The sequence below is a fragment of the Numenius arquata genome, chromosome 4 (assembly GCF_964106895.1).
Source record: "Numenius arquata chromosome 4, bNumArq3.hap1.1, whole genome shotgun sequence".
Classification (NCBI taxonomy): domain Eukaryota; kingdom Metazoa; phylum Chordata; class Aves; order Charadriiformes; family Scolopacidae; genus Numenius; species Numenius arquata.
Window position 1 is genome coordinate 10,314,566 of NC_133579.1, and position 24,389 is coordinate 10,338,954.

Below are 24,389 nucleotides of genomic sequence, written 5' to 3' on the forward strand. Positions count from 1 at the left end.
AGGTGACCATACCAAGTCTGTGAATAATCCTCCCTGTATTCAAATCTGTTGGACAGTGAGCGTGGCCTTGCAGAAGTGCTGCCTTGCCTCTGGTTTGCTTCCATTAACTTTTTAGGCCCCCTTCTACCCTTCACAGGATTCTCCATTTTGGGGAGAATCCCAAGTTTTACAAGTTTTACCAACTTGTCACCTTCCAGATAAAGGGGAGGCGGGGGAAGAGATTACTTTCTTAGAACTGTTTTATTAAGAGAGCCTTGTTTTTCCTAATCCACTTATAATTTCTTTCTGTTTCTTCTTCCTTACTCTCCTTTCTCCCCTGTCTCTGAACCTCCTCACCTTCATCCCCATCACTCCTCCCTTCCTGATCTTTGGAAGAAGCCGGGAGGTGTGGTTAGATGGCAGAATTGCTCAGTTATTACTTACACAGAGAAACTTCGTCCCGTCCAACAAGTATGCTATTCGTAGCCTTGAGGGATATGTCTAAAGGGCACAGAGTTTCCACTCAAAATATAAGTAGATTAGATTATGTATACATATTTGTTGTGACTTGGCAGGTATCCCAGCGCCCGAGGTCTTAAAACATATACTTTGCTATACTCGAGGCGAGCTCAACTGCCTGTTTCAAAAGATGCTCTGGAGAGATGGGAGGCTGCTGTTTGGAGTTCACAAAAGTGTTATCCTCTCTGGATCTGATACAGCACAGGAATTCTGACTACTGTTCTGTCTAGTCCTGTATTTTGTCTTGATATTAGCTGCTATCAGATGCTTCAAGGGGTGGTATAACCATAAGATACAGAAGAAGAGATCGTCTCTTACTTAACACTGCTGGTTTGGATTTTGTCCTGAAAAAAGAGGGTTGGTATTTTTTTTTCTGAATCCCTCTTGAAATCGTATTATAATGCTGGATGATCCAGTTATCTAGATAAGTCTTGTCTGTGTAACTGTATGCTACCTTCTCGCAGTAAACCTCACAGGCTAATATTTTGCTGCTTAATAAACACCAATACTTTATATTTTCGTTCAAAATTTGCTGTGCTGTGGTTTTATTGAATGTCTCTCACTGTCATCAGAACAGATGAAACAATCCAAGCAACTTACCCCACTGCTCGTTATTTTAATAGTTTTATCTTGTTGTCTCGTTTAAAAAAAATAGCAAAACAAAACATAAAAATGCAAGCCCAAAATTCAGGTGCTAAAGATATGCTGGAGGGAACTGTGAATTTAAAACAGCTGTATTTTATGAAATTCTGTTTGGTATGGCACTTTTCCTTATAAGGTCCAATGACCAATTGTTTTGATTATTTAGAAGGAAAAAATTCCATGCGAACTGTTACTGAAAATGACTAACTTGGCATTAGTGATCTGTCGCTCTCTTACAGCATTTGATGCAATACTGAAGTTAATTAAGATAGCTGAAATATCCAGTTAGCCACTCAGGGCTTCAGCTGTTTGTATGTGACCTGTTTATTATGTTTTCTTGTAGATTGCTAGTGATATCTGTAAATAAATACTCCTTCTGTTTTTAGTGGTGTCTTCTTAACATCCAGGCCTTTGTAAATAAAGAACAGGCTGTGTATCTAGTAGAAAGCTCCAGCGCTTGATTCGCAGTGCACGGTGACCTATGGGCTTTGGTGGCAAAGAGCTGAAGTGATTCCTCGGGTTTTGCCGTTAAAGCAGTGAAGCCCTTGGAGGAGGAATGCGGCGCTGTGATTGCTGATGGTCAGCAGAGGATCTGCAAGAGCAGAGTGGCCAGGGCTGCACGTTAGAAATTAGGGAAGGTCAGGCCAGGTTGCAAGAGAAGGGCACGCTTGACAGAGAGGTAGGCTGGATTTAGTTAAGTGGTTTTGTTTCTTTATTTAAGCAAGGATTGGAGGTTGATAAGAATGCACTGGCTGATACGCAGTAGATACGAGCTGCTTTTGCTAAAAATTGCAGAGGGGCGTGTGAGAGAGATGGGATCAGGACTTAGCAGATCTGAAATATATGTTCACCTCACCCATTCTTTTGGCATCTCAGTGACTTAGAGAAGATGTGCTTGAAAACAGTTACCGCAGTTGCTCAAACCCGTTTGTGTTATCTATTAGAGTAGTCTTAAAAGGCAGAGGGTGAGGAATAATTTGTTGTGGGTTTTTTTTTTACCTTCTGCATGATATTCTTCCTGTATGTTGAAAAAAAGATTTGCCCTAACTGTTTGTTTCTGTTTGAAACTGCATGCAAAATTTACTGCGTTTTCTTTTTTTACTTCTATTTTGCTTTTCTAAGTATGGAAACATAGGATTCACTCAAGCAGATAATAGGTAGAATTGTCCCTTTGTGAACCTTAAAATGGGAGGTAGTGAGAAAGAATGTCCAGGCTGTTCATCGCTGGGAAATAATTAACAAAAACAATTTACTATGGCTTAGGCCGCAGTAGGATGTTACCTTGAACACACTTCAGTTCCTCTTGCAGCATCATGTGTCCATGCTGAACTTAACTCTCAGAGTTATATCGAAAGGGACTGCTTACTGTAGTAAATGCTTGTTGCGGTGAATTAGTTTCCACTCCAAGGTTTCTTTGGGTTGATTGCTTATAACGTGCTGGGGTTTGTATTTCTTCCCACCTGGCTCACCAGCCATGCCCTCCTTTACTCTGCGATGGTCCTGACCGCAGGTAAATGCTCCCCACGTGTTGGTGGGTAGCCAAGAGCGCTGCTTTTTGCGGTGGGGGTTGTAAGCGAGTTGCTGGTAACGATTGATTAGTTGTGAAGGGTCTGCCAAGGCGCTGGTGGCCTCCGGTTCATGTATGTCTGACCCTGCTCAGATACGAGTCGTTATGGGATGGACAGGTACAGGTCACTGCCCTCATAAGCGAGAGGGCACACCTGGACCTGCCCTCGGGGATGAATCAACACGAAGGACCGCAAAGGATGTAGCAGAAGGCAAAGAAACACAACGGATGCTTGGTCAGTGCCCTCATACGAGCTCTGGGCTGTGGTTTTACAAGTGACATTGCCACCAAATCCAGGAGTGATTTTTCCCCCCTCTCGGCCTCCCCTTCCTCCCCCCGAATGGTGCTACACAGTGCCACAGCAAAGGCCCGAGGTAATCGGGTAAAAACCCAGCAAATAAAGGTCAGTAGCCTCACCTATGCCATAGTGTCCAGCTGGGACTGGGCCTGCTGCAAGCACTGTGACTCATCAGACGTGAACAATACCCGAGAAACGGCCACAGGATCCTGCAGAGGCTGGAGGAGGAAACCCATCCAGTAAGTATTGCATGCCCAATTGCACAATAACTTCGCAGGAGGGTTTAAACTGCGTTTTCTGGAGCAGAGCGCTCTGGCTCAGGTAGCAGCCTCCCCCTTGCCGTTTAACTTAGCTGTTCTCAAGCTTAGATCAGGCTCTTTTATTTATCTGCTGCGGGCTCCTCATCCACACGGATGCACTGTCACTCACTGGCCACCTCAGAACTCCTGCACTCCAGCTACTGTCCCTGCATCCCTTCATTTCTCTTACCCTCTCACACAGAGTAACAACCTTTAACGTTGGTATCCCCTACCCCAAAATTTTGCCTGTCAAATCCAGCAAATTCTGTTCCGTCTTCACTTGGCTGCCCTTGCCTAGTTATCAGTCCTGCTCTTCTGAAGGACTTCTCAGAAGCTTTACTGTATCACCTCCCTCATACCTCCATGTCTTCTCCTTCCTCTCGTTGTCTGCACTCTCTACCCACTCTGTAAAAGATCCATCCCATGAGGGGTAGCATCAAGTTATCTTCACTGCCTGAGTCTTTGCAGCTCTGTCCCGTAGCTACCTTGCCCTGTTTGAAGCTCTCTAGAAGGGAAGAGGTGACCCTGCTCTTGGTGTCACCTCGGAGCACGCTGCCCACTCCCTGCCTGCCCTGGGGGAACCCTGGTGCTGTGGGGAAGGCAGGAAGCAGCCCAGCAAGGAGCACCCCCGAGGGGAGGGAACCGTGTGTTCAGGGGGATGCACAGACACAGAGGATGGGTGGCATTAGGTGAGACTCCATGTTTCCTCCTGCTGCTGCCCACACCCCTGCCCATGCGACGCGTCCTTCAGTTTAACAAGTCTAGGTTTGCCTTCCTCCCCATCAGTGTCATCTGTCACATCTGTGCTGGCTGAATCAGGGCTTGGTAGTTTCTCCAGAACCTGACTCCACAAATACAAGAGCTCTTAATCACTCTTTTTCGATGCTTTTTTTATTTTTCATATTGCTTTTTTTTTTTTTTTTACTCTTGCTCCCCTCCCTGAAGCGGCATCTTCTCATCAGTCTCGCTTTAAAGCTTTAACGGTGTATTTCTGTGCTGTGCCAAGTCCCAAACATGAGTTGCACTTTTGTGCCTCCTTTCTCAGCTGATTTGATCTCCTCTCATTTCCTCCTCGCTAATCACAGCCTTCCCCAGCTTTGGTTATGCTGCCCCCCTGCTCCAGACCTTAGTCATGCTCAGAGCGTTTATAAATCTTAACGCAGTCTCAAATATAAAGCTGTGCTGTCACGAAGTTTCATTAGCGCGCTCGATCTTTGCTGAGGGTGAAGTACACAAGGATTTGAACTGTTTTGCTGTTCTAAAACTTTTATTTATTAGAGTGAGCTTGTGGATACGTAGCAACTGCTACAGAATTTTCTTGATTTTACAGTGTGTATTACAGTAATTTTTAGGAGCCAGAAAGAGCGTGTGAGAGGGAGGGTTTGCCACAAACATTGCAGGTAAAGGAGGTGTTGGGGGTTTTCCTTCTTTATTTTTTTCTTCTTTTTTCTTTTTTTTTCTTTTTTTTTTTTTTTCCTTTAAGACAGTGCTTCTCTAGCACTCCTGGATGAAGCTTGTTGACAGGTAGCCTTGCAGTGTATTATCGCAGTTTGCCTGTTGTCTTTATGAACGAGGCCCTTAAAGTCTCCCAGGAATTTGCTAGGGAATTTCCTTCAGCGTTAAGGACAGCTAGTTGCACATGTGTGCAGTTACAAATGTAATGCCTACTGTTGTTTTGGGTTTTTTTTCTTAAAAAAAAACCAAACAAAACACCAAAAAACAAAGGCAGAACCCTTTATGCTCAAATGCCTATCCAACAGTGTCTGACCATTTCAAGTTTTGAAACAATAGCAACCAACTTACCCCATTACGTATGTCCCAGAAAAACCTACAATAGCATATGTAGTATGTGGAAGTAATTTGGAAGGCATCTTGCAGTTTTGAAGGGAACACGGTGAAAAGAGAAGTTGGGGGAGAAGAATTTAAATGTGGTCATGAGGGGAGAAACGAGTTAGCAGTATTAAAATAGAGTTTGTAATGAGCGGGCAACTAGTAACATCTTCATTTTTTTCTGATTTCTCTTAGCACGTAAAAAAAAAGCTGCAGCCCATATGAAGAGGGGAATTATTAGCTAAAAGATAGACATCAGATTTCAGAAGATAAATGAAGGGTGGATCTGAACCTTGACATTGTCAGCTCAGCTCAGCGGGAGGTTGCAAAGGCAGATTGGTGAGAGGAGGGTTTCCTGGAGAACTCCCAGAAGATTGAAATGGATTGTGCGATTCTGGATGGGGAGGAGAAACAGGCAATGCAAAGGTGCTAAACATAAACAGTTGTAACAAAACACTGGTCAAGCACTTCCCTTCCAACGCTCTGCAAAACATGGAAGACGTTCCCTGTTGAGACCACTGTGTTGGTTGAGCTAATTAGAAATATTGCCTGACAGTGTTCAGATCTTGTGTACGTCACCTAGAGGAGCACTTCTTGCATGACCTGCTTTGTTTTTAAGGTCGTTGTATTTTCACTGAAAAAGCACCATCAGCTAAATCAGTAAATAAATCAATTTTCTAAGCACCTGTCTGAAAAATAATTGAACGTACGACTATTGTAAAACTCATCTCTTCACAACTCTTAAAAAATAAAATGAAAGTAAAACATACCTTTTGATTGTAAATTTTTTTGCTAGCCTCCAGCTACTTGGCCACGGTGTGGAAGGAGCTCAAGCGTCTTGTTGGAGAGCACTTAAGAGGAATACGTTCTCTGGGACTCACAAAGGCATCTCCATTCCATGTTTCCATCTGCCCTCCAGGATTTTTTCCCATAACGTGCATGAAACATTGATGCATACCATACAGTCATAAGACTATTTTTATTCCGTCTTTTTTGTCACCATCTTCCTTCCACCTTTCTGGACGCCTGCCCCGCTGGCAGTCTGCAGCTGTTCAAGGCGAAGTCTGGCATGTGTTTTTCTCCCATCACTTAGTGTAGGCTTGGAAATCAGGGAAGCAGAGTCCGCTAAGTTGCTTTTAAGAGGAGAGCTCTTAAATGCCCTGGTGTCTCGGACTGTGGAGAACAAAAATCACCTTGCAGGACGCAGGTGTTTCATCGTAGAACACCCATTATTAGTGTTGGTGAATGCTTACTGTGGTAGACTGTGTCCAGCAGGACTGTGAAGGAATATGCCAGCATGTTGATAAAGTCTGTGCGTTTGGGAGGTGGAGCTGGGGTAGAGTAGGGCAACAGGTACATGTCTCACCACCTGCTTCTGTGCCAGTAGGGAACCCTATCCCTTCAAAGCCATCCATGGCCTCCTGTGCATTGACAGACGTGGAGAAACCTCCTTGTGCTACTGTCAGCCTTCCTGACTTGATTGCCCTGCCAATAACAAGCTGATTACCTTGTGATTTAATGGTAAAGTTGTTTGGTGACTACATCGTAACGACATTTCATCAGGCTGGCAGGAGCTCCCGGATTGGTTTTCTGTTGGTGCAGCTCCAGGGCAGGATCTGTGTGGACTTCTGGCAGGTTCTGACTTTGCTGCCTGAAACTAGTAGTTGCTGCCAGGCACCTGAATCCAAAAATTGTACTCCAGGTGACAGTTCTGGATACTAACTGCCTGTCTTTGTCTCCCTCTGCTGTGTTCAATCATGTAGCTCTGAATTATGCATGAATGCTTCTAATTGTTCATTAATCTGGCATCAAACCTCGGGATTCTTAAGATGTGCATCCCAAAATGCGGTGCATGACGAACTGAAGCAGAGCACCATCAGCGAACCGCCCAACGGGGAGATGGGAACAAATGCTGAGCTATTGTACTTACCTCATGAACGAGGATGTTCTCGTGCAAACATGAAGCTCTGTGAAGTCACCACAGTCAGAGTGAGCTGATGAGGTCTATGCTGACATCACTGCGTAGGCAGCGGGGTCAGAAATACGTTCAGTGGCTGGGCCGCGCAGGCTCTGCAAGGCTCACCCATTACAGCTCTGAAGAGGGGTTTGCTTTGGCGTCACCCTGAGTGTTCTGCATCTTTAGTTATCCTTTCCTAAAGGCTTTTGCGTATTAGCTCATAAGGTCATTGATGCGGTCATCTGGCGTCACAGCTGTAGCTGTAGTAGTGGCAAAGGCCACTAGAGGTGACTAAATGTGACACTTTTTATTTAATGTAGCATTACAATGTTCTCCGAATTATTTTCTTTTCAGATAGAACAGCAGTTCCTTGACTGTAGGGCGTCTTGGAAGATGAGCGGCTGCTTGGAAATTGGGCACTCTTTCGTACTTGTAACTTTTCTTTGGGGGCTGGGATAAGAGGCAGAGGAGATAGGGCAACCAGGATCAGCGTTTTAATTGGAATAGCTCCAATAAATCATATGAAAATCCAAGGTTACAAAAAAGGCAATGGTAAACCCTGTCACAGTTTTTGCCTCCGGGCCCTGTTGTTGGGGCACGGGTGATTGAGGGCAGGAATACTGCGTAGTTACCACCTGCAGCCAGCGTTCGGTGTGTGTGCTGGGGACACTACCCTTTCGCTCGCTCACTTCGTTTCTGTCCTTCACGAGGTGTCTTTCTGTCCCAGCCGTGAGCTTCCCAACCATCTAACCTAACCTCATGAGGGAAATGTCACTCCTGTGAAGGGGCTTGTCCTAGGACAGTCCTTGCAGCTTCTGTGTGGTATTACAATTTTTTCTCAAGTAACACCACCTTCCCCCTCTTATTTGAGCTCGTTAGCTGGATGGGTAAGTATTACACTTTTTCTGTCTTTTTTTTTTTTTTTTTTTTTTTTTAAACAGACACAAATTGAGGTAGGGTAGAGGATTTCTCCAAGCCCAAATGATGAATCAGTGGTTGGATTATCGAAGTCCCATGTTTTCTGACATCTAGTCCATGCTTATTTTACAGACTTTGCTGTTTAAAACCAGTCCCTGCCTTCTGGCGCCCTGTTAATTTCTCCAGCGCAGCCGGTTCCTTTGTGCTGCCTGCCTCAGCAGACCTTCAAGTGAAATTACTGAGCTCTTTGGTGAAGTTTACTTTTTCAGCTTTAGCGAGGAGCATGGCACAAATTGGAGTGACTGGTGGCTGCCTTTTTCCTGTGCCGTTCCAGTTCAGGCCGTCTCTCTCCAGGCGAGCAGAGGTCACTGGCTGCACGGGATTGTGGTGTGTGGTGATACACGTGAGTGGAGTTTATCTGGAATTCACCCGTGTCGTTGTGAATTCCACCTAGCAGACTGGAAGCCCTCTTAACTTTACCCAAGACTGAAACTGTTAAAAACATCTTGCATATGGTTCAAGTTAGATGACTGTCTCAAAAAAGCAACATCTGTGACTTCCTATCCTATCTAGTTGTGCTCTGCAATCTCATGATGTTGGTTAAATGGTACATCCTAAAGTATTCAGGTTTAGAAAAATTAGAAAAATGTAAGTATGTAAAATCACGGTTTCAGGGGTGGTCTGGGACAGGCAAGCCTGCACCAGGCAAATCTGAAATCTGTACCTGGCAATTTTAGAATCATAGAATGGTTAGAGTTGGAAGGACCTTAGAGTTGGAAGCATTTTGGTAGATGCTATAATAAAGCATAGAATTGGTCGCCACCAGGGTAGGTGTGATTATTTGGGAAGAGTCAAAGAAGCGTTTGTAAGAGTCCTGTCTAAGGGATTTGGAGTTCTTTAGAGGCATCAGCAAGAATTAAAGATGTTCTCGTTCAAAAATCAAAGTGAACTTTATCAACGAGGCTTTTTAAGGAAACTAAGGGGCCATAATGTAAGAGGGAAGGTCTTTGCACAAGTAAATGACAGACTAAGAGGTAGGATGGAAGAGTAGAAGTGGTCAATTTTCAATTAAAAGAGGGTCCCAGTTACATTCCACAGAGATGTGAGCTATTCAACACATTCGTAAATGGTAGCAGTAAGGGGGTGAGCAAGTTTGCTATGAAGGAGAGGACCAGCTGTGGAGAACAGCAGAAGGATGTTAAAGCCCTGAGGACTGTGTCACAAAATGGGTGATGAAATTCAGTGTAGGTAAATGAGGATAACTGAGGAGTACTGGGCAGAACAATCCTGATTATCTGTAAGATTCTGAGTTTAAGCTGAGTTGAGTAGTCTTACTCCATTGAGGAGTAAAATTTGGGGACTGTGACTCGTGATTCTGTCAGATCATGAGCTCATTGGTCACCAAAACACAACCCAAATGTTAGAGGAAAGAAATACAGAATAAAATTGAGAATGTCATTACAGGAATGTATGGTCCAATTGCCTCCTCAGTGCTGTGTGCACTTCTGGAGCCTTCATCACAGAAAGGATTTATTAGAACTGGAGGAGGCTTAGAGAAGGTCAGCAAGGATGATGAGCTGCATGGGGTGGCTTTCATATGCAGAACACTTCTATAAACTGGGACTTTGGTCTGGGAAAGGAATTAACTGAGGGCAATGTCGTGGGGATCTGCACAGGAAGGAAGAAGCAGACTAACCACTGCCTTTCAAAACAAGAACATACAGAGTTAGGAAGGAAGGCAGAGCCTTCAAAAGGAAGAGGTTTGCCATAAAATCAGTAGTGGAGAGACCTGTGGGACGACTTTTTCAGGGTATGCTGTGGATATTAGAAATTGATAAGGTTTCTAGGGGGAGCGTGGACTGTTGCTTGAAAGGGTGATGTGCTGAAAGTTGCTCGACTAACAGAAACCACACGTGGTTCAGGAAGTCCCTTGACATCAACATAGTTGGAGGTCAGGAGAGTATCAGTGAGAAGTATCACACGTTCGTGACCTGTTCTGTACTTCTGGCTATTACTGGAGGCAGAATACTGGCCTAGATGTACCATTAATCTAGTCTCATTTTAAGGTGTCTTGGGACAAAGGAAAATAATGTTCCTTACACTAATATGATCAGGAATTAATTGATGTTTGTATGATCTCATAGGCACCTTTAGGATGTGCGTTTGTGTTTACTTGCACATATACAGGATTTGCTTTTGATTTTATTATAAAAATGACATGGTCCTAAATGCAGATTATATAGTAACTGGCATTTGCTTTCACAGAAGCATCATTGCTTTAAAAATGGAAGCAGATTATTCTTGGCGAGGGTGTGGTGGTGGTGGTGGTGTGATTCCAAAATACATGAAAGCACTTTTGCAGGTTTTAAACATTCTAACAGTAATTACAGTATCAGCGTTATTTGTATCACAGCCTCTCCAAAGTTTTTAGAAAAACAGCTATGCAGTGCCATAGAGATTCTTAAAAAGCCCATAAAACCACAATCATCAGATGGGTTAACTCTAGGCAGCTCTTGTTTCCTTTAATTTAGTATGTAGTCAGGAATCCTTTGGAACCAAAACTGAGCCCTCAAGATTTAAAGTGGACCTAAGTAATTTGAAACAATAAGAGCCCACAAAGAGACGCTGGATGGTATTGTGATTTTTTTTTTTGTCTTTAAATTACAGACTATTAGGCCATGATAAAATAAACGTTGGTAAGTTCATGTTCTACTTTTCCAGAAATTTAAAAAAAAATAAAAAATAAGGTGGGCATGACAGAGTTTTTCTTCTACGTAATACTCTTTCTGGTGTAGCATATTATAAGAATGAGTTACTTTTCTAAAATTAAAAAGCTGGTTGTCCAAATTTCATCACTGTAGTACACCTTTAAAGAATTGTGACTAGTCTTATTATCATGAAAAAAAGCATGTTGTATTTAGTAGTCAAATCTATATAAATACCTATTTTCATATGATGGCTACTTTCCCACAGCAACCTAGTGTTTTTTCCCTCAAAATACTCGCTTTACAAATTAATAAAAGGTATGTATATTTAACAGATGCTTACTAGTGGAATCTGTGTATTAACTGCCCAGAAGAAAAGAAATGGGTTTAATAATTGTAGTGCATTTGTTCCCCTTGCTACCCACATTTCATACGAGTTTGAAAGGATCGGGGGGGTTTTCCTGCTCGACTTCATGCAAGATCAGTAAGTTTCTCTGTTTTGTGGATGTTTAAAAAAAAAAAAACAAACCAAACAACACCCTACAACAACAAAGACACTGTTAAAATTTAGAATTGATGAAATACCTTTAACTCTTGTACTTTTCTACCTTTTGTATAATCTTTGCAGCATAATCGTTGTTCTGTGCACAGTAGATATTAGTAATGTGCTGTCAGTAGCAGGAGACTACAATGGGTGCCTGGTTTTAGTTTCAGCGCTGATGTTATTTCATTATGTTCTAGATGTCAGGCTGTTTCCCCGAGGGGCAAAGTCTTATGTGTTATTATCTCTAAGTCATTCTTATGTTTATACCTAAGATCGCTGGATAGATATTTTCACTGTTTTGCCCACATCATTCTGTTTTCCTGCAGCAGCTTTCGCTGGCGGTTCTCCTGCTGCTCGCTTGGATTCGGTTTTGTCTTCCTGCAGCTCTCGCTGCTGTGCTGCCACCTTCCCTCGGCCACCACTCTGTACTGTGGGCTGGAGCTTGAATCCGTGGAGAAGGATTTCTCTGAACTCAGCAGCCTGCTATAAGGAGGAGTCCTGAAGTTCAAGATAAGATAGATACAGCCTTGTATATATTTAAACAAACCCCCAAACCAACGATCTGTTCTTTTGTGATTAGTCTGTGTATGTGTGTGTGCTCCCCCCTTACGTGAAACGCTGCTGTACGGTGGGGCCAGTGCCTACATGGTTATTTACAGTAACTGTTGGCCAAAACCACGAAAGGCCAAGTGGCTTCACCCACCTCTCGATGCCATCTCATCCCCCCGGGGGCCTCAGTGTGGAGCCCTTTGTCTTTTCACATCTCCCCGTCAGCTTGTGAGAGAACAGGAGCTGTAAAACCCCATCTGATTCACGGCTGCTGTCAGGTAGTGTGCCTGTTTGTTGGCTGTCTTCTTCTCACTGCCTGCTGTAGGAAAGGCCACAGTGGCCAGAGGCAAGGCTACGGGGCTTGAGATCTGTCCCTCCCGCTGTTTGGCAGTGCCCTGTTTATAGACAGTCGTGCCAGGTGCCGCCTTCGCTTAGGGGAGAAACATGTGCATACATGTTGCTTGCTCTTCAAATCTCTTTCAAATTCCACAATAAAACAGGCAGAAAATTAAATGAAATATCACTTTGTGAAAGTGCAGGCATGAGCCGCTCCTGGCCCAGGCAGGCTCCCTGGTCAAACCCAACAGCAATGCCCATTCTTCCTCCTTCTTGTCCTCCAGCATCAAAGCCTCAGCCTGAGCTTCCAGGTGTAGAAGACCACGGAGAGACTCCTCCCTTGGTTGTCACCTTCCCCCTCCAGCCTCATCCAGCCAAGAACAAATGTGGGAGAATCCGCATCTTCCTACCAAAGACAGGATGTTCCTACTAAACCCAGGCATCAAAGGTGAGCAGGTTTCACTGGCTGTCTCCTTTAAATAGTGAAGTGCTGTTCAAATAAATACGGATCAGATGGCCTGCCAAGATCAAACGGTGATGTAGACCCCTGCCTCAGTCAGAAAACTGATTTTAGTTCAACAGGGAGAAGGGCACCCCTAAAGTCACCAATACTTCAATACTTCTTTGCCAGTTACGCATGGATTTTTCTTACCTGCTTGACTGTTTCCATTGGTGGGATCAACTTCTCCAGCTGAGATCTTCCCTTATTGAAAGTTAATTCTCTGTAAGAGGGACTGCTGAAAGTCCTGGCTTGGCAGCTGGACCTTCTGCTACCTGCAGCTTCTCTGAGATGGGCCTTCTGCTGCACAAAGTCTAGCATTTTTCTGCAAAGTCAGTCAGACCTACTGCTCGCTCCGAGGTCAGCGCAAGTGTGCAGTGGGCGCGTTGATCCTTGATGATCCAGGAAGGATGTCTGAGCCTTGCAGGGCTGCAGGTCCCAGCCTGCTGTCCTGGGGCGGTGCAGGCACTTTGCCACTTAATGTCCTTGGGCTCTTCCAACAACCATCCCAGCAGAGGTGTCTGAAGGAAGGAGGGTTAAAGCTGCACCACCACAAACTGAACTGCCTCGTGAGAGGCTTCTGCGTGAGCCCACAGCATGAGGAACACAGGAGGAGGCCAAGTGGTGCTCTTTCTTCGGTTGCCTTAACCCAGGGATCTTCTTCTGGCAACATTTGCCCAGTTCTAACAGCCCCAGCTGAGCAGGGCAGATGTGGTGAGATTTGTAGTTCAGTTCTCTGCAGCGGAGGTGCTGACTGACTGTCACTTTGGCTCTTTGAGCCACAGTAAGTGGCTACCTTGATGGTCTCTTGCTGATGCTTCCTCCAGCTCAGCTCCCCCAGCTATCCCTGGCTGCTGGGACAGAGCAGGTTTCCTCTGTCAGTACTTTCTTAGTCAGGTGACTAAAAAAGGTACAGAAAAGAAGAAAAATGGTTACTTAGGCTACAGTAATTGTGGCTATTCCAGGCACCTTCTCCATAGAGGGACCACAAGGGATCTCTTGTCCTTGGCTCTGAAGGAGTCTTTACTGGTGGCAAACCTGAGAGAGGTTAGACTAGAGCATCCTGAGCTTAGTTTGCTCCATTACCACCCTGAGCAGCAGCAGCTCCTGGCTTCCCTGGGCTGCGCGTGTTCATCCTCCTTCTTCCCAGAACAGGATGCCAGCCTGTGTTTCAGCTTTCCCACCCTCAGACCGCCCTCCCAGCTTAGGACATCAGCTCTCACCCACGTGTTTCTCTCCCATGGCCCTGCTCCCTTCCACCAGCCGCAGCAAACCTTGCCAGCTCTTCCACATCAGCATCTGTTCAGGTCCATGAACAGATCCTGTCCATGTGAGTACGTGCTCACCTGGGGTCTTGTGTGGACAGCACTTAAAGAATTACAGTTTCCTTAAGGTAAGTAAGCACTTATCGTTTTGTTTCCTTAAAGAAATATTTAAAACCCAGGATGACTCTAATACTATTAAATCCTTAATCGGTTCCACCATTATTATGACCCTTCCTCTGGTTTAAAACCGATTCATTTCAGGAATTGAAGCTAGACAAGCTGCAGTGACAGATACTGTGTTCTCATTACTACTCGCATTTTGAAAGAAAACGACCACGAAACTGGTGTTTTCCTTTACTGTGCTTGGACACTCTTAAGAAAAATGAGAAATGCAAGTTAGGAGGAGGATTATTGGTTGTACTCGTGTAATGTCTTCATTATCCTTTTAGTTTAGATATCAAATAATGTTTTAAAACATTTTCAACTGCAGCTATTTTTTCAGATTTTTGAAGATGAACTGTGAGTTTTGAAAAAAAATATGTTACTCTTTTTTAATGTTAAAAGCAGGAATAAATTATTTAGAATAAATTATTATTTGGGGGCTCTATTTTTTTTTCCTTAAATATTGTCTAACCTGGAATTATTAGGGTGTCTGGAGAGTTAGTAAAATTACTGCCCCACGAATACTGGAAGATCTGATAAATTCTAAGAATTGCAATCTGACAAATTACAGAAGCGGTTTTTTGTTACTAGCTCCCGAGTGGGTTTGGGGCACATGCGCGTGACTGCTTTTTGCAGTGTGATGCTTCTCAACTTCATGTGGAGAATAATTTGGGCTTCGTTACTCCTTAGAAATTGTTCCTAACAAGAAGAGAACTCAATGACACTGTAACTATAAGCCGTTACGAGAAGAATGGTACATCTTTGCCCAGTGTTCTGCCTCAGAGATTTTCTAGCACCAAAAACTTCTGAGAAAGGTGGTCTAAAAATCAGCATTATCACGGACAACTTTTGTATGGGGTACACAAGAAATAGTCTTTCAACCTGTAGCTCATTTATTGTCGCAAAACATAGGAATTTTTTTATTTTCTGTTCGACTTAATCCTGTCAAATGTAGTGGATGTTTTCATTATTCGTACAAATTTATCCCCTTTTGCTTGTATGTTGTTAAGCTCTTTGCTTAATAATGGCCTTGTAGGAGTTGAGATCCCAGTTAATTGCAGGTATAGCATTGCCCTCATCTGGATCCACTGCACTGTGATATTGCTGTATCCATAAGGTAATGAGTAAGAGTACCTGACCTTCCTCCTTCATTCTCTTTGGCATTTTAACTACATGTGGTGTTTATTTTGCTTATTTACTTGTTCCAGTTGCTTCAGTTTCCCCTGACACAATAGCATTTCCATGCCTCTAGTGACCCATCTCTGAGGGCATGTGCTTTTTGCTAGACCGACTTTAGATGTGTGGTGAGAATTGGGTACTCTAAGCATTTAAGAGAAAATGTCGAATACTGTTGAGAGGGCAGTATGATATTTTAGATATTTAGTTGGTTTGTTTCTTTTCGAACAGGAAATAGTCTGCAGATACCAGTGGTGGAGGGACTAAGTCCATGAGGACTTAGTCTGTTACGTTTATGAGGCTGTATAAAATATTGTCTGCTTATTGTGAGCTACGTTAATAGAAACATCTGGATAACGAAGCTCTTCCTTTCTGCTGTGATGGTGGAAGATGTTGAGGCAGGCATGGCAGGGTAACTAATTTATAAGGATCTTGCTGGGAGAGGGAGTGGGAAGTGATCAGCATTTTCTCCCTGAAACAAGGTGATTTGGGGACCTCTGAAAGAGGAGGTGAGGGTTGATGTCTTCCTCATCAGTTGAAAGCAAAGCTTTCACTTTTTCTTTGGTACTGGAGCTGTTCCTACCTCCTGCCTGCGTGTTCAAAACTGCAAGCGAGTGCTCCTCAGCCGTCAGAGAGCTTCAGCCGGTCACTCTGAAGCACTTTTGCCTTCAATAGGTGTTCACGGATGCCGGTTCGCTCACGTTCGTGCTTACCAGCAGAGGAGGCTGGGGCTGTGCCAAGGTGGACCCAGTACCCAAAAGGAAGAATACTTGACTGGAGTGAATGGGAAAGTGAGAAGGGAAAATGGTTTTTGGGGGGGTGGTGGTGCAGAATATTACATTACGCCGGGGGCTCCTGCCAAATACCTTCAGTCCGCTCTGCCACGTGGGGAGTGTGCACCACGTAGGGCTTGGACCGTATGTACCCAGAAGAGTTGGAGGGGGATAAACCTCCCCGTTACAGCGAGGTGTTGAACAGTTTTTCCGCGTATACCTCTGTCATCCAGGAGGCCTTCTAGCAAGAAAAGGAAGACGTGCTGCAAATTTACAAAAGGATGGTGGCAAGGGAAAAGGGAGATATAAGGGAAATTCCAGAAAGGCCCTCTGGATTTGCTCAGGCACACCTAGACTTGCCCTCCATTGGGATCTACCTGTAGCATGTACATCATTAACAGGCTTTATTTTTTTTTTTTTAAATTAATTTTATTTTCCTTTGCAGGTCACCTTTTAAGATGCTATTTCCTGTATAATTAAGCAGAATGAAGGCATTAGGTTCTAGTAAAGTTGGGCTTAATCCAGAAATCTTCTCTTATTCAGTCCTTTCTGAGTAAGAAACTCAAGTCTGGGCCCAGCATTTTATGTGTTTCGCTGTTATTTCTAATTTATTTGTGGTCTGTGGTGGTTTTTTTTTGTTTGTTTTGTTTTTAACTTTATGGAAAACTCCTTTGCTTTTGTCTAATTTTATCTCTTTATATGTTACTGTCCAGCGTAGCGTTAGGTGAAACGATGTAAGTATACTGCAAATTGAAGTGCATAATTGCTACTGATCATGCAAGAACGATTGATTCCTACAGTTTATAATTAACAGCACATAATGTTCTGTGCATGGGTTGGATCTATCCCTTTTAACTTTTCCTTTCCGATTCTTTCCAACCCCTGGTCTTGCCGCATCCCAGGCTTTCTGAATACACTCGTTTCGCTGGAGTCTAGTCCATTCTTCCTTTTGTTTTTCAGACCAGTAAAAATGGGAAGTACTGGATTCTGGTTTCCTCCAAGAAGAGTCAGCGGAACTGGTTAAGACCAAAATCTGAGGACTTTAGTGGGCAAACATCAGGTGTGCATTGAACAGAGGCTGCTTTAATCCTACTTTAAGTATATGCTTCTTTAAAAATAGTATTATATATGAGCTTTTGTGTAATGTGTTTGTTATATTTGATACTGCATATAATCATTCATCCTGCAGTTGTGAAAGCACCAGTAAGAATGAGGATTTTAAGTGATAATATGTTGAGACACGAACAGGCAATATTACTCATAAAATTCTTTCAGCTGGTCTTTGGAAAGTGTAATATTTGAGGATCAGTGGTTTTTTAAGTTTTATCTCCATTGCTCAGTCTATATATCCACAAGGAAAAAAAAAAAAAAAGTGGTTATTTGCTATTCAGAGATCAATACCAAAGTTCTTAATTGCCTCATCTGTTGAGAAATGGTACTGGGATAATAGTGCATAGATGTTTTCTAATAAAACACTGTCGTTCTCAAAAATTGGATCCACACTATATTTGTTCTGATGATGCATTTTTAAGGACACTTAAAACACAGTTCAAAGTCAGCTTAATTAGTTTTGATCATAGAGGAACGAAACCAAAATTCTTCACCCATGTGAATGTTCTGGGTTACTCTGGTACAGCAACTAGGTTACCGGAAGTTTTGGAGAAGGTTACACTAGTAGTGTTATATTGGCCTGAATATAGGATGGCCTTCAGCCTGGTGTGGGATCTTTGCTTTTAGAAAAAGAGGGAGAAGTTGTCAAGAGTTGTTAATTTAGCAGTAAAGCCTGATACGCTATTCCACAACAAACACTGCTTTTGGCCTCGCATCAGACCCTGCATGTCACCCTTCTGCATGGGCTAATATCCTGCATCTCCCCAGCTTGATGCACATTCAGTTCCTTGCTGCCTGCCCCCAGCGTTACCAGCTCACCCCTGTCCTCACATCCTTAGATATTCCCAGACCCTGTGCAGCGCTCCCTGCACAGGCTTGGCCCCACGGCCCCATCCTGGTTCTGCCTGTTGTCCCTCCTTGCGGCCGCTCAGCCTCCCTCCCTGTATCCTGACGGCTGTGCCTGCTTCCCTTGTTGCCAGCTGGCCATGGAGGGACACTTGCTGCCTATCCCTGGACCCAGCTTGGCCAAATTAACCACACTCCCCTGCAGCAGACTGTGGAGGCAGTTCCCTTGCCCTTCACCGCTAACGCTGCCTGCCCCGTCTCAGGCTGGGTGGGGGTTTGGCAGGGGGGAAAAATGCGTAGTAGCCCTTTCTTACCCCGGTGAGCCTGTAGGTGCAGTAGCCACGCAGCCAGGGCCACAGCTGCCGGCTCTGTGTGGCGGGTCTCATCTAGGTGCCTGTGGGGTATAGATAATACCCGGTGTACGTGTAGGTCGGGTTGGATTATTTGTTTTCTCCCCTCCAAACTTCATTTGTCAGGAGAGATTAAGCTAAAACGAGATTTCATTCTGTATTCAGGCCAATATGCGTAGAAGACCAGTGTGTTCATTTACAGGAAAGGGAAATTAATTTTATTGCCAGATCCTGATTAAGGCGTATATTGGAAAAAATCTTTCAATCCACAAATATATCACAACTTTGATGTGAATCAGACCCTCCTTTTGAATTACGTTGGTGGCTTCATTGAAGTCTTTGGAACTGGTCTTCATTTACTTTTATTGCAGAAAACTATTGATTCCCATTCTCCACAAACAGCTGTTTCATTTTTTTCACTTACGAACTAGAGAGTTGATTATGAGAAAGAAAATAAAATTAAGCTGATACTTTGAAGACCTGTGTATGTTCCCACTCATGGAACTGATGTCTCCGGGCTTCGTCCCATGAGTGGGAATGAGTCCGAGACAAATCTGAAATTGTAAGAGTCCTTAAGGAAACACCTTTTCTGTCACCGGGTATCTTTAAGGAGGTTAGTGGTTCCATATAAAATTTGGGGGATTAAATGTGGTCTCACAAAACCTCTTGCTTAAAGGAAGTAGCATAGTTTAACCTGCCATTCAAGGACTTGAGGGTTGAAAGGCAGCAGATTTCCATCTTGGTGTGCCAGTACGTCTCTCCTCTTGTAAAGAAAAGGGAAAAGTTATGGGGAGGAGGGAGGAAGAGGTATAGAAAACATACGTTTCAGAAATGTATAGAAAATATACATTTCAGTCTGAAGCTTTCATAAAATGCAGACATTAAAGAGGTGCATCCCTTTTTCCTCATCCCTGCCCCTCTACTCTCCTGTCCTGCCATTCACTGAGGAAAAACACAGGCTCTCCTTCCCCCTCGCTTTCTCCCAGGGCCACACTGGGGCTTTTGGAAGGACCTTTGAGTTTTGTCCCCATCGCACCTGGGCGCTGCTCTCCAGCAGAGGGGGGTTGGCTCCCTCCATCTCTGCTGAGCCTGGGTGGGGGCGAGAGGACAGCTGAGGCTGGGCCCAGGCTGCCTCCAAGCCATCCCGCCGCCCCTTCCCTGACTCCCGTTTTGTTGATCGAGGAGGCGGCCTTAGGTTGGAGCAGCTGCGGCCTGGTGCTCCCTGCCCGGCTCCACCTGTCCCCCAGCAGCTGCTGGCTTCCCCTGGCCCTGCTGCTGGGGGCTGTGGGGGCAGCCGGCCGCCGAGCCCCCGGCCTCCATGCCGCCCGGCCGCCTCTCGCCCAGCTGCCCCGGCACAGGCCACGGTGGATGGCAGCTGCGAGCCTGGGCCCGGGGAGGGGGGAGAATCCCTGCTTTTGAGAGAAAAGCCAAATCTGGGGGCTTTCCAGCCCTGCCCAACACCAGTATTGAGTGCCACCCTCCCGCCATCCTCCTCCTCGCCCCCGTTGCCACAGACCTCCCGCTCGGCCCTTCCCGCAACGGGCAGCGCTGGGTTTTGGTATCTGTAGTAGCAATTGTGCACTGAGGACGGGGAAAAAAAAAAAAAAAAAAAAAAAAGCTGTCAGCTCCCCCTTGACAAAGGGAGGGCTGTTGAGTGCCCCCCGTTAATGGCAGGCACCCAGTTGCTACTACACGTTACCAGACGATGAATGTAAAGCTGTTCGCCCGCAAGTCGGACATGAGTGTCACGCACCTCCTTCAGCCTCTGGTTTAGCGCAGGGTTTGCGAATACTAAGAGCCTCCCCCATCCTGAGCCAGCCTAAATGCCGATACTTACAGCCCCTACGTCTTGGCAGGATAGCGTGAGGAGGGGTGGGGGGGGGGTCTCCAGGGCCGGGCTGATAAAACCCTAATCTATCTAATCTATCCCTAATCCCTGGGATTTCTGTTGTTAATACGCCGGGTCTCGGTTAGCAGAGGGTATGGTCTGCAGGAGAATTTCACCTGGCGTTAGCAATCACTGGCAGGGAGTACATTTTGCCAGAGTAGATGACAGCCAGGAGGAGGTGCACCCCAGAACATGAGCTTTGCCCCCTCAGACCCTCCCCGTGGGTACTGCCCCTTTTCCCACAGGTTTTTCAAACATTTCCAGGCTTTCCAGATCTATTCACTTGGGGAACTGCGTGCGTGCGTGCGTGTGTGTGTGCGTGTGTGTGTGTGCGTGTGTGTGTGTGCGTGTGTCCGTGCGGTCACCCCAGGCCCGGGGTGACTTTTATTCCTTCGAGATGCGAGGCGGTGGGGGTAGGTAACCCCTTTGCCTCACCTCTCCCGTAATCCGACAGAAACTTTGCTGTTCTCCGTCAGGGCCTGAGGGGAAGGTTGCGAGGTGTAATTTCAAGGGCATATGTGGATCTGTTCATCCTGAGCAATGCGTTTTTAAAGAGTTGCAGCAAATAGTGTAAAGAAACCTGCAGGTATTACATTAGACCAGCTGAACCTAATTTTATTTTTAAGTTTTATTCAGAAGCATCACATAGCAAGTAAACTTCAAAATCTAAGTTTAGTTACAAACTAGTTGTTTCTTATTTTTTTTTTCCAGTCCCCTTTTGCTTTCTTTTACGACCACATGAAACTTGAGAAGCCATCTAAAGCTAAATCATTTAGTGGAGTTGGGCAATTCCCAAGTGTCCAACAAGAAGGCCTGGTTTAGGCTGCGATGGCCACTGTCATTCCTGGTGATTTGTCAGAAGTAAGAGATACCCAGAAAGTCCCTTCAGGGAAACGTAAGCGTGGTGAAACCAAACCAAGAAAAAACTTTCCTTGCCAACTGTGTGACAAGGCCTTTAACAGTGTTGAGAAATTAAAGGTTCACTCATACTCTCACACAGGAGAGAGGCCCTACAAGTGCACACAACAAGACTGCACCAAGGCCTTTGTTTCTAAGTACAAATTACTAAGGTATTAAACTCTATTTATCTTTCAGATTATATTATCTATTTTATGTTGGCCGTGTTAAGCCGTGTAAAAGTATATATTTGTGTACGCCTTCAGCTGATTGCAGAGAGGATGTGCTAATTAAAGTAGCCATTGGATTGTTTCTAGAATTCTAAATTACCTAAGTTTGCAAGCTAATGTCTTTGATTTTGTTTCTTAATTTGTTTTCTGCTTTTGTTTTCTGTTTGTTTGTTGTTTTGTTTTGTTTTTTTAAATGAGCGTAGAATTTTCATTTGTATAAGGAATTGTCACAAGAAAAAAAGAGTATGGACTGAAAATTCTTTGGCTATGGACTTTTACACGAGTACTTTCATACTTGCCCTTATACCCCTGTTACAGTAGCTAAAATCCACCAAAGCTAAAGTGTCAATTTAAGAGAAATGGCTCGCGTTTTGCTATATTTAAATTTGTCAAACTGTCTTTGTAGTGTCATGCTTTCAGTTAAAAGGTTCTGTTGCAAAGCAGCCCTTAGTGTAGTATTTAGCTGCCATTAAAAAATGAGCACGTGTGTTTTTTGATCAAAATAATTACTTACAGAATATATCTGTGTTTAAAGGCATATGGCTACTCATTCTCCTGAGAAAACCCACAAGTGTAATTATTGTGAGAAAATGTTTCACCGAAAAGATCACCTAAAGAATCACCTACATACACACAATCCCAACAAAGAGGCCTTTAAGTGTGAAGAATGTGGAAAGAACTACAATACCAAGCTTGGGTTCAAACGTCACCTGGCTTTGCATGCTGCAACAAGCGGTGACCTCACCTGTAAGGTATGTTTGCAGACTTTTGAAAGCACCGGAGTGCTGCTGGAGCACCTAAAAACTCATGCAGGCAAGTCATCGGGTGGAGTGAAGGAGAAAAAGCACCAGTGTGAACACTGTGATCGTCGGTTCTACACCCGAAAGGATGTCCGTAGACACATGGTAGTGCACACTGGAAGAAAGGACTTCCTCTGTCAGTACTGTGCACAGAGATTTGGGCGGAAGGATCACCTCACGCGCCACATGAAGAAAAGTCACAACCAAGAACTTTTGAAGGTCAAAACAGAGCCAATGGACCTTCTAGATCCCTTTACCTGCAATGTTTCTGTGCCTATTAAGGATGAGCTGCTTCCAGTGATGTCTTTACCTTCCAGTGAACTGACATCAAAGCCATTTACAAACACTTTGCAATTAAATCTCTACAACACTCAGATTCAGTCCATGCAGAGTTCTGCATCTGCACACCAAATGGTTGCCACATCGTTGCCATTGGGAATGCCTTGTCCAATAGATATGGAGTCTGTCCACCCTTCTCACCAGCTATCATTGAAATATCCGCTCGGTACTACCTCATACGCAATTTCTATGCCTGAAAAAGAACAGCCATTGAAAGGGGAAATCGAAAGTTACTTAATGGAGTTGCAAAGTGGTATGCCTTCTTCATCCCAGGATTCTCAAGCATCTTCATCAAAACTAGGGCTGGATCCACAAGTAGGGACACTAGATGATGGGTCTGGGGAGGTTTCCCTTTCCAAGGGCTCCGTTCCTATTAGCGAACCTCTAAACACCCCATCGTTGGACTTTTCTCAGCTGTTCAACTTCATACCTGTAAACGGCCCTCCTTACAATCCTTCTGTTTCAGTGGGAAACCTCGGAATGAGTTACACGCAAGAGGAGGCACATTCTTCTATGACTCAGCTTCCACCACACACCCAGGATCCACAAGATCCTAGCAATAGTATAGGTCTTGGGTCTCTGCACTCGTTGTCAGCAGCTTTCACGAGCAGTCTAAGCACAACCACCACCCTACCGCGATTTCATCAAGCTTTCCAATAGGATGTACAAAGCTGGCTTGTTACTGTCTACTTGTAGAAATGCCTTAGGTGACCATTTTTAACTTAGTGCCTACTATAAGACATTATAAATTCTCTGCTTTTGTACAGTACCAATCTCATGAAGCCAGTAAGAAATTTAAATTAACTTTTTAAAAATGTTTTGAAAGTGTTTATTCTCAGCTGTGTTTACTTTGTTGTTTGTTGTTTTTTTTATTTTTTTTTTTTTTAAAAAAAAACAGTCTCATTGTATTGTTTTCATTTTCACTGCCAAGTGACACATTTAAAATGTTGGGTAGAAAGTCATCCTAAGCAAACTCTCAACACTCATCCCTTTTTAAAAACTTTTTCAACCGTACCAGCTATTCCATTTTATTGATGTCAGTGGTAGACTTACCACTTTTACCTTTTAATATATTTTACTATTTACAGTTAAAATATGTATCACAAAGATTCCTGAAGATTTGGGAAAAAAATTCTCCAGTCCGTTTCCAAACAAATCCTCTTCCCAAATGGTGATGCATCTGACCTGTTCTATAACGACAAATCTAAATTTTTTTAAATAAATATAGAATTCAGATTTTTCTGAAAACTTGTGTGTGTATATATAAAAATCCATATATACACATGTACATATATATAGCATTTTGACTTGTATTGAAGTCATTATAAAAGGTGTTACGAATTTTGCCATTTTCTGGCTTAAATTTTTGTGGCCTGTTATGGATAATGGAAGAAAAAAATTTAGTTTAATTCTCTAAAATCATGGCTGAACAGAATTTCAACAGAGAATCTCTGCTTGCCTAAATGACAAATGTTTCAAGTTGAATTTGGAACTGTGTTGTTGTGCTTTCATGACTCTGGTAGAGGGAAACAGGCGAAATTAATGGCTGATCTTGAAATATAAAAGTGTTGTAATGTAGTAACGCAGAATATTTTGTCGCAGTTTTTGTTTTGATTCTTAACTTGCTGTTTTTTCTCTTTAGTAGCATAGAAAGAGTACTGCATAGGAATCTTCCGATAGTGTATTCACATTTGTAGGCATCAGTCTTCTCCCTCCCAGCTGCCACCGCCAAAGGGTGGATCAAGTCCAGCCAGAAAGTGTGTTATCTATTTTCAGTTCAAAACTAGTGTGCAGTCAGAGAGTGAATGTAAATTTGCAAATACCATTTTTTTTGTTTTTTTTTTCTTTGTTTTTTTTTTTTTTTTTTTTTATTGGAATGATCTTTTCAGTTGTGTTACACGGTGTGTTATG

General features: G+C 43.9%; 1 protein-coding gene across 1 annotated transcript; it reads left to right on the plus strand.

The window, feature by feature from the left end:
• The first annotated feature begins 20,923 nt into the window (after window positions 1-20,923).
• PLAG1 (PLAG1 zinc finger) lies at window positions 20,924-24,063 on the plus strand. The gene is made up of 2 exons (XM_074146695.1): window positions 20,924-21,282; window positions 21,875-24,063. Exons 1-2 carry the CDS (start codon window positions 21,041-21,043, stop codon window positions 23,136-23,138), a joined length of 1,506 nt encoding a protein of 501 aa, XP_074002796.1. The 5' UTR covers window positions 20,924-21,040; the 3' UTR covers window positions 23,139-24,063.
• Window positions 24,064-24,389: the final 326 nt, after the last annotated feature.

What these genes read in the sequence shown, in the direction of transcription:
- PLAG1 (XM_074146695.1), top strand. Translation starts at nt 21,041, where the DNA reads ATGGCCACTGTCATTCCTGGTGATTTGTCAGAAGTAAGAGATACCCAG. An exon ending in TCTAAGTACAAATTACTAAG is followed by an intron (nt 21,283 to 21,874) that starts GTATTAAACTCT and finishes CTGTGTTTAAAG; the next exon opens with GCATATGGCTACTCATTCTC.